The 10,630-nt window shown below is 41.3% G+C and overlaps 1 protein-coding gene across 1 annotated transcript in view; it reads left to right on the plus strand.

Annotated features, from left to right (window-relative positions):
* MOSPD1 (motile sperm domain containing 1) overlaps positions 1–10,630 on the plus strand; it is a 17,557-nt gene that overhangs the window by 3,413 nt on the left and 3,514 nt on the right. The window contains exons 2-4 of the mRNA XM_015424034.1: positions 7,032–7,289; positions 7,452–7,527; positions 9,297–9,517. Of these exons, the coding sequence (XP_015279520.1) occupies positions 7,136–7,289; positions 7,452–7,527; positions 9,297–9,517 (451 nt within the window). The 5' untranslated portion in view covers positions 7,032–7,135. The remainder of the gene's footprint in view (positions 1–7,031; positions 7,290–7,451; positions 7,528–9,296; positions 9,518–10,630) is intronic.

Here is a 10,630-nt window from a genome sequence, read left to right on the forward strand (position 1 = left end):
ACAACATCTATTGGGGCCCCCTTGTCCACATGTTTGTTCACCCTCTCAAAGAATACTAACAGATTAGTGAGACAAGTTCTTCCCTTACAGAACCCATGCTGAGTCTGCCTCAATAGGTTTGGTTCATATATGTGCCTACTAATTCTTTCCTTAATGATGGTTTCCACCAGAGGTCATTTCGGGGGGATCGCGGGGGATTGCAGTTCCCCCGGGTGAGGTGTGGGGGGCGGGGCACATGACGAAGCCACACCCCCTGCTTCTAGACTTCCAGCCCTCATTCAGCCAGGAGGAGGCAGGAGAAGAGGGAGGGTAAGTTGCTTCCTCCCCGCCTCTCCCCACCCCTGCCTGCCTGGGGCCAGGGAGGGCCTTGGCGGGGCTTCCTCGCACTCCCGCCAGCCTTGCAGGTCCACCGCTGGGCCTTATGATGTCAGGGGGTGTGGCATATGCTAATGAGTTATGCTAATGAGTTCCCCTAGCTCTTTTTCTACGAAACGACCCCTGCTTTCCACCAATTTATCCGGTATCAACGTCAGACTGACTGGCCTATAATTTCCCTGATCTCCTCTGGAGCCCTTTTTAAAGATGGGAGTGATATTAGCTACCTTCCAGTCCTCAGGAATGGAGGCAGATTTTAAGGAAAGATTACATATTTTTGTAAGGAGATCCACAAGTTCACATTTGATTTCTTTCAGAATTCTCAGATGTCTGCCATCTGGGCCTGGTGATTTATCAGTTTTTAAGTTGTCTATCAGTTTTAGGTTGTCTATCAGTTTTAGGACCTTCTCTCTCATCTCCTCAATCTGACTCAGGTCTTTAAACACCCCTCCCAAAATCAGTGGTTCTGGAGCGGGCAAACACTTCTCATCTTCCACGGTGAAGACAGAGGCAAAAATGCATTTAGTTTCTCAGCCATTTCCTGCTTCTAATGTATTTGAAGAAAGTTTTATTGTTGGTCTTTACGTTTTTCGCTATATGCTCCTCATATTCCCTTTTTGCCTGCTTGACCACAGACTTGCATTTTATTTGCCATAGCCTGTGTTCCGTTTTATCAGCCTCACTGTGACTAGCTTTCCACTGCTTAAAGGAAACCTTTTTACCTTTTACAGCTTCCATTACTTTGTTTGTTAACCATGCAGGCTTTTCCCTATACCTGTTTGTGCCTTTCCTAACCTGCGGAATATATTTTTTTGCGCTTCTAGGATCGTAGTTTTAAATAGTTTCCAAGCTTCCCCAATGGTTTTGACCCTTTCTACTTTTCCTTTCAGTTTCCTTCTCACATATCCTCTCATATCAGAGAAGTTACCCCTTTTAAAGTTAAAAGTGGTTGTGTCAGTCTTTTTGGCCAATTCCCTATTTATACAAATGTTGAACTCATTGTGGGGAGGGGAAGGGAAAGGAGTTTGTGAGCTGCTCTGCGATTCCAAGTGAAGGATTATTTTGATGCAATAATTCAGAGCAAGAGGTGTCAGTTATCAGATACTGTTAAATAAACAAAATATAATGAGAGTGCTAATGTTTTAAGCACATTTTTATTTTAACTAAAACAATCTTTGTGTTTATGTCCTTTATAAAGTTTATATCTCCACTACCTGGCATTACATTTTATGACATACATGGCCTGACCCAACAAGGTCTTATTTATGTCAGATCTGGTCCTCATAACAAATGAGTTCAACACCCCTGATTAACCCATGGTATTTATTTATTTAATTAATTTATTTATTAATCACTCAATCCCGCAACTGGCCCTGGGTGATTTACAACTTCAAACAGATAAAAACAGATAAAATATAATCATCCTAATAAAATTATCACAGTACATTGATAAATTGACCAGATTCAGATGGCGATCAACCCCTTTTGCCGGTTGCAGTGCTCTCTGCACAGCAGGGCAGGGAGGGGGATGTGGGGACCGTAGGAGGAGAAAGAGGGTGCCAGTCCTAACCATCGCTGCCCTCAACTAAAAGCCTGGTGGAACATGTCTGCCTTACAGGCCCTGTAGAATTGTATAAGATCTCACAGGGCCCTGATGTTATTCTGCAGAGAGTTAGGTGTGTGGTGGCAGTGCTGGAAACTGGACACATCACTTGAAGGATTAATAGAAAATTACTGAATGGCCCATAAACATTTGGCACTGAATAATAAAGAGTATAAGCAAATCATATATGAACGTGGTCTGTTGGAGAAATTTGTGTGAATGGGTATTATAGCTTTCTCAACCACATCACAAGGTAGATGTTTATTTAATTAGCTCCTCTGGCTCCTCTGAAGTATGTTTAATGGAAAAAAAACACAAATTACTGATATTCTAGGCAATGTGAGTATTGCACTTTAGTTATTAGCTTTTCCTAGAATTTTTATTCATACAGAGCCAGAACTATTTTTTAAATTCATCTTGTTTGTTCCTGTGAGCTGGCACAATGCCAGTTAGGACTCCTTCAGTTTTTAAATGAGGCAGTGAATACTAATTACAAGTAGTACATGAAGGGTTGAGTCCTAATAATTAGACACACAGTGCAAAGTAATTGTAGATCTTTTTCATCTTCTGAAACAGAAGTGACCAAAATTCAGAGAAGCACACAAGTTCCTTACAGATGACTTTTGTACCATCTCCATAATTCTGACTTAGCCAAGAATAAAGGTTCTGAAATAACTAATCCATAGAATACACAAATCCCATTATCAATGTGAGTTTTAGAATCACTTCTCATTCCAAAATTGCTACTGAAACAATGCCTTGTAGTAAGTTGCAACCCAGTGATAGATCATGATGTAACAGTTACAAACATGAGTGTTTCATTTCTTTTAGTTGCCACATGTACATGCACTAGAAAGTCATGAATGGATGTGGCTTCACAGTGCATGTGTGAGTAGCAAAGAACTTGTGTTTAATCATCGCATGCGACAGTTTGTATATGGATTTGCATGTTACTTATTTTGTGTAAAGCAAAGGCTATCAGCGTTGGATAAGCATCTCTGAAACAAGTATTTTGAGCAACATAAAATTTAGGGATAACTCCTAAAGGTAATTCACATGATGGCCGATGAGTTCTTGTTCGTTTGTTTTATAAAACCCTGAATTTCCATGGGGGGCTTTTGTTTAGATTTTTTAAAACATTTCACACTTTTATTTTTGCTTAATATGTATTGATGCTGAACACATGTCTCAACATCAATCTATAGGAAGCTGATGTAGTTTTATTCAACTGAAAATAGCTGGATTGGCGCCTAAGTATTTAGTTTATATTCGTGTATATTCTGGAAACTTTTTTGATTTTAGATGGACTGAGTTAACAGAATTAACATTCAGTCCTAGGACCCCAGCACACTGCTGATGCAGAAGTGCCAGTCAGTACCCTGTGCTTGCTTAGTAGAGGAAAGTATATGAAAGACCTTATGCCAGGGTGCACAGAAATGCATCGGAGTTCATAGACATCCTCTTGCAATCTGTTGGTCATGACATAGTGTGCCAATGATAGAAATGGAAGAAGCCAATTGACACAGCCAAAGCCCTCCCCCCAACATCAGCCTACTGCTCTCCCCATGAAGGCTACAACAAGAGAGGAAACAAAGGGAACACGGCACCCTTCACTGTGAGGAGGACTGTGGCATGAATGGGAGGAGTCCTGGAATGAAAACATGTAATGGAGCTCCAGAGACATTAAGCTCAACTCCTCTTCTGTAAATGTATTCTCTTTGGTAGACATGAAGACAATGAAGGAAATGTGGCCACTCCAGCCACAGCACTCATATGCTTCTCAAACTCTCTCAGCACAAGTGGCCCTGATAAAACATCCAAGATTCCTCCCACATGAGTTTGGACCTCAGGATCACCAGCCTTTTGCCCGGCACTGGGGAGGCAGACCCCAGGGCAGCAGCAAGAGAATATACAACTGCACATTCACAGAAACCTTTCAAGTCAACTGCTAAGTAACTTGCTGAGGATGAACACTAATGTGACAAACAAGATCCTTCAAACAGGAACACCTTTTGCCCAGTATTAGGCCAAACAGAAACAAAATGGAAGGAAGAGGCCAGACTACAACCCACACCTCATACACTCAGGACTGGAGCACACTCCTAAACATACATCCAACTGGGCACAAAGGAGCAAGAACTAGCACTGCAGTAGGTGTTTCCCAGCAGCCATGGCCTCAACAGCAACAATATTTACTAAATAGACTGTGACAAAAGGCATAGTGCTGTGGGGACGCTAAAGTATAGTATACTCAGGATCCCTGGTTCAAACACTGTATGGAGATAGCTGCGGGTCTGGCCTGTGAGAGGAGCAGCTGTCCTGTTAAGCAGCTTATAATGGTAAAGGAACCAAGTTGCAAAAAGAAAGTTGGCAGCCCGATAGCAGAGGCACTTAGTGGGCACTGGTCGCTTCAGCAGTAAGTCACATTGTTGGGTCAGCATATGATTATCATTGCAGTGTGCATAGAGTTGGTCTTAGGTTGTATCATAGATTCCAGTGGAATGCAATGAGCAATGCTCTGCAATAGAAGCAAAAAGCATGTAGGCTTCAGAAGTCTGTACAAGCATCCTCTTCTGGTTTAGGGGTTCACACATGGTAGGATAACTTATTAGGGAACACAGAGTAATAATTCAACAAATACATACTTACCCCTTGCAAGGAGTTGCATTGGAACTGTGTCTGAAGATGTATGGAGCAACAGGCAGTGCAATCAAGCAAGGCAGTAGGCACCATAAGTGTTTGGCCAGCAGGTAGGAGAGGTAGGGAGAGCTCAGGCTACTTGAACCCACTTATTTGTCTTTTTTGGCAGTCCATGGTGTCCATAAAACTCCTCCAACACCACATTTCAAATAAATCTGCTTTCTTTCTGTCAGTTTTTTTCGTTGTCAGTTTTGTTCGTTTCACACCCATACATAGGAGCAGGGAATACTATAGTATAAATTATGAACACTGCTATCTTTGTTCCATATATGGTGACAGTCTTTGTTGTAAGATTTTGAGCATCACTTGCGTGAAAAATTAATGCAATGGTCTGATAGTTGCTACAGTCTTTGGTGTCTCCTTTTTTGGCATTGGAATATAGATTGAGCGTTTCCGGTCAGTGAGCCATTGTTTAATTTTGCGTCTTTGTTGGCATAGTCTTGTTAAAATAGCTCTATTGATGTCCCAACTGCTCCTGGTAATTTGTTTTTCTCAATTGCTTTGAGTGCAGATTTCACTTCACTTTCTAAAAATTCAGGTTCTTCGGTTCTTCAAAAGATTCTTCCTCGAAGGAATCTGTTATCCTTTCATTTCTTCTGTATAGTTCTTCAGTGTGTTGTACCTATCTTTTCTTCATTAACTCAGCAGGACAAAATATATTTCCATGTCTATCTTTCAGTATTCTTTGCTTTTAAATTTTCCTCTGATTTCTTGGATCTTGTAGAACAGATCTCTTTTTTTTTCTTTCTTATCTTCTATTTCTTTACACTGGTTATTATAGTAGTTCTCTTTAACTCTATGTTTCAATTGCAAAAACACTGATTATATTTCTGTCACCTTTTACTTTTGCTTCTTGTCTACCTTTAGCAGTTGTAAGAGATTCATCCTAGGCTTTTCATTTCTTTTGCCTACAGGAATAGTCTTTTGCATATTCCTCTTTGATAATATCTCTTTCAACCAATAGTTCTTCTGGGTCCCATTCATTTGAACCTAGTATTCTTTATGTGATCTTTAAACTTTTCGGCAATGTTGTTTAGATTGTATTTTGGCACTATGAATGTTTTGGTGTTTTTCTGCAGCTTTATTCTAATTTTTTATATTAACAGTTTCATGGTCTGTACCATGATCAGCTGCTGGCCTTATTTAGCTGAGGGAACATTGCTTGTCTGTCTTCTGCTTCCAGTTATGTAATCTATTTTATTTCTGTATTGGCAGAGGTTTACAAGGTATGAGATGATCAGAAATGGTTTACCATTGCCTCCTTGTGCCCAGAAGTAACCACGGTTAGTTGAACTGTCAGTGCCATTGTCTGTGATAGATCCTCCGCCAGTGTCACCTTCCACTACTACGCATCCATATGTGATGATATATTTTTGAGATACACTTGCATAGGGCCTTCAGAGACAGGTTTAGGACTGTGCTATAAAAGAGCCTAAAGAGGCATCTCTTGAGATGACTGTTGATTGATTAAATTGTTTTAATTGTTTTAATTTGATCTGTAAATGTCTGTTGGAATTCTTGTTCACTGCCCTGGGCGCAGGGGAGGGGAGGGGAGGGCAGGATAGAAATCGCGAAATAAATAAAATAAATAAATAAATAAATAAATAGAAATAAATATTAATTTCGGTTTAATTCAGACAAATTTACCAAAAATAGCTGTCCCTTTCCTCTATACTTCGCATCAGTAACTAATGTCTATTATTCATCATCCTTAATATTAAGTATCATTCTTCAGACCAAGCTTGAAGTAAAAATTGTTGGTTAGGGTAATCTTTTATTCTAAATACCCTTAATTTAAAGAGGCTCACACACCATAGATCGGGTCCTTTATACCTTAAAACACCTACAGATGGCTGTCGCTTAGGGGTGCACACATGTGGAAATCTTTTTCAAAGGGTAATTTAAAAAAAATCATAGTTGAATTGTGTTGGTTTGAAACTGAAAAATCTGTGAACAGTCTGTGAGAGCCAGTTTGGTATAGTAGTGAAGTGCACGGATTCTAATCTGGGAGAACGGGGTTTGATTCCCCACTCCTCCACTTGCACCTGCTGGATGACCTTGGACAAGCCATAGTTCTGGCACAGCTGTCCTTGAAAAAGAGCAGTTTCTGCCAGAACTCTCTCAGCCCCACCTACCTCGCAGGGTGTCTGTTGTGGGGAGGGGAAGGGAAAGGAGTTTGTAAGCCTCTCTGAGACTCCTGCAGGTAGTGAAGGACGGGGGATAAATCCAATCTCCTCCTCCTCCTCCTCTTCTTCTTTTTTCTGTATTATTACATTATTGATCTGCCTTCCAAGGAGCTACAAATTTATGACAACAAAAGCAGTTATCATTGCTGTTTTCTTTCCTCCTGCAGGTTTGCCAAAATGCTTTCACGTTCCTAAAAGTAATCTGGACCAGAAGCCTGCGGGGACAAAACATCCTTGAAGCAGAAGAGGCAGCACAAAGGATTCTGTGCCAATGCAGCAACAAAAAAGACAGCCAGAGTTAGTGGAAGGAAACCTTCCAGTCTTTGTATTCCCCACTGAACTTATATTTTATGCTGATGACCAGTCAACGCACAAACAGGTGTTGACTCTCTATAATCCCTATGAATTTGCCTTAAAATTCAAAGGTGAGTCTCAAGTACAACTTTATTTTAAAGGCTTGCTTCAGTATGGTTTTGTACTATTTACATTCAGAGGAACTGTAGCCCGAATAGATGTTGACTGTTAAGTATGGTCATCAGCTTGTGATGTACTTATGCCTTAATACTTTCAATTTTCTTTTATTTCAGTTCTTTGTACAACTCCAAATAAATATGTTGTGGTGGATGCTGCAGGTGCAGTGAAGCCTCAGTGTTGTGTTGATATGTAAGTAATATTTTTATAGTGTTACAAATTAGTGAAAACTAACTTGTGCTTCGAAAGATTTCTCAAGTTTTGAATTCCTTGGAAAAATTAAAAGGATTATAGAAAATCTGTAATGACTTTTTTGTTGTTGTTTACATTAGATGTCCAGTTAGTTGCTCGTCAGAAATGGCAAGCAAACAGTAGCCTTAATTGAAATTAGTGGCAGAGTCAGCTCTTGTTGCAGGGAATATGATTTGTTTAAATTTTTGGAATTTTTCAGGGCCTACTGTCCCCTCACTTTTCTCCCTTAGTGTTCTAACCAGCTCACTTGTCGTTTGAAGTTAGTTATCCCAGGTGTAGATTCTTACCAAAAGATAATAGTGCCATATCAGAGACATAGGAAATGCTCGTGGTGCACACAGAGTAGCAGTGCCCTCCTTGAAAGTGGCAGTTTGAGACTAAATTTCTGTCCGTAGTCCCTTTTTACTGGGACAAATCTATTTCACAAAAAGTGGAAGGGGAACATTTTGGCTGAGCTCTATATTACACTTCAGACAGCTGAACATGAAAAATCCCATTGAAGGTTGCTTCACTGGGAGTATCTTTTTGCCTCTCGGCCTTATGGCTCATTAGTGGCAGATGCGCCATGATGATGCAACAGTTTGAGAAGGAAAACTCCAACAATCAACTGTGGCAAAGAACTACCCCTTCTGAAGGAAGCGTGACAGCATGCTACAGTTGAAGTATTAACAAAAAGATTTGCAAAATGGCTTTATGAATTCATCCAGATCTTTCTCAACCCCAGTGTGATCCTTTGCTTTCATGGCTATTCCAGGACAACTAATAAAAGAATTTTACACTGCATTGTATGAGTTCTTGGAATAGATTGGGGCAGCGTAGGATAATGATTAGATTAGTGTAGGGGTCCCCAGTATGGTGTTTGTGGGTGCCGTGGTGTCCACAGACACCTTTCCTGGTGCCCACCAAATGTTTTTGGAAAGTGAGTGGAGCCTGTTGGCACTTGCTCAGCAGGCTTCTGACTGGCCACTGGAGATCCAGTCACCTGGGCACATTAAAACAGCATTGTTTCAACAGCGGCTGCCTCCACAGTGTTGATCTTATTCTCTTTCACTCCTCTTTCCCAGTGTATTTTTAAAATTATCCCTCTTCTGCCCTGCCCTTAGGCTTCCTCTGTGTGTGGCCCTGCCTCCTGTGGCAGCCATTTTGTGGTTGTGTTTGCCACCCCTATGTCAGGATTCCAGAAGGTGCCTCCAGGCTCAAAAAGGTTGGGGACCCACGGATTAGTACTTTGAACTAGGCCTGGGGAGAGACTGTTTCCAATTCCCAGTCTGCTGTGAAGCTCACCAGATGAGCTTGTGCTAATCATTCTCTCTTATTTTAACCTGCATCACAGGCTTGTGAGTATAAAACGGAAGAGGAGAAATCCCCTATACTGCACCCTGAGCTCATTGGAGGAAGGGTGGGATAAATGACTGATAAATACCAGAATAAAATCTTCCTAAGATCTGACATGTGAACTCAATAGAATAGAACTTGGCTGTGTTGCATTAGTAGACCAGATTCTAAAATAGGAAAGGGGGAAGGCTTGTAAGTCAGGCCATGAGAAGTTCTCTCAGTGAGCAAAATACTGCATAACTTGTAAGTACTTGTTCATGCTTTCATCAAGAGTAACAACAGTGCTATACATTTTAATTGGCAGTAATCACATAATGCTTTTCTTCCTCTCCCAAGATAATACATAACAACCATGAGACTTGCTTCCCTTACAGTGTGATTCGTCACCGAGATATTCGACCTTGTCACTATGGTGTGATAGACAAATTTCGGCTCCAGGTCTCTGAGCAAAGCCAGAGGAAAGCATTAGGGCGGAAAGAAGTCATAGCAATGTTGCTTCCCACTGCGAAGGAGCAGCAGAAAGAAGAAGAGGAAAAAAGGATAAAGGAACACCTGACTGAAAGTGTCTTCTTTGAGCAGACTTTGTGTCAGCCAGGTAGCTCGATAATTAGGATTTGTTATTTTGGCTTGATCTCTATATAGTCACCTCTTTAAAAATCATTATGCTACTCTTATGGAAAAAAGAGTGCACCTCTCAATCCCTTTATTGATATATGTTCTGTTCCACATGATTTCCATAGTGGCCTAGCACCTGTCATCAAAGATGAATGTCCTGTGTATCAATGACTGACAAAATGTCCAGGATTACAATGAGAATAGCGAGCAAGTTTTGCCTACACTGCAATGTTGTCTTCGAATGCAGTATTTTACAGACAAACACACAAACTCTGTGATCGCCATTCATTTTTATAGAGAAAAGTAAAGGGGTGCACTCAGGTACCCGTTGGGCAAGGAATAAAAGTGCTCCCGGCTTGTGGTGTTGCCAGCCATTAAGATGCCTGCCCCTCTTTGAATAATAGCCCTGTCCTGGGTCCTCTCCTGGTCATGCAAGAGTGTAGGAGAATGCTGAGATCTACTTTTACACTGATAGATTAGCAAATTTCCAGTCCCCAGGATGGGTGGAGTGGCTCTGAAGTAAAAGGCTCCCCTTTAGCAGATTCCTAGCAGTGAAGGTGTTCCAAAGGGATTAGTTTTCTTCTCCACATAAGTGGTTAGAATGTTGGACTAGGATCTGGGAGACATGGGCTTGTGTCCCTCCTCTGTCATGGAAGCTTGCTGGGTTACCTTGGGCCAGTCCCACACACTCTGCCTAACCTACTTCACAGGTTGGTTGTGAGGATAAAATGGAGGACAGGAGAACAATATTAAGGTGCTTTGGGTCCCCACTGGGGAGAAAGTCAGGATATGAATGAAGTAAATAAATAAACGGCAACCATTCACTTATATAGAGAAGAAGAAGAAGAAGAAGAGATTGGATTTATCCCTCGCCCTTCACTTGGAGTCTCAGAGTGGCTTACAAACTCCATTCCCTTCCCCTCCCCACAACAAACGCTCACACCCCATTGTGGTGGGGCAGGACCTATTCTCCCAGCCTTGGTGAGAATGACGCTGGCTTTCTGCATAGCTCTGCCACTTCATCTGCTTGATCCCACTGTGGGTACAATTTCTTTGGCAATCTTTAGTGTGGCTTTTATTTCTGTATTTTACA

Source organism: Gekko japonicus, unplaced genomic scaffold (assembly GCF_001447785.1).
Source record: "Gekko japonicus isolate JY-2015 unplaced genomic scaffold, Gekko_japonicus_V1.1 scaffold575, whole genome shotgun sequence".
In the NCBI taxonomy this organism is placed as follows: Eukaryota; Metazoa; Chordata; class Lepidosauria; order Squamata; family Gekkonidae; genus Gekko; species Gekko japonicus.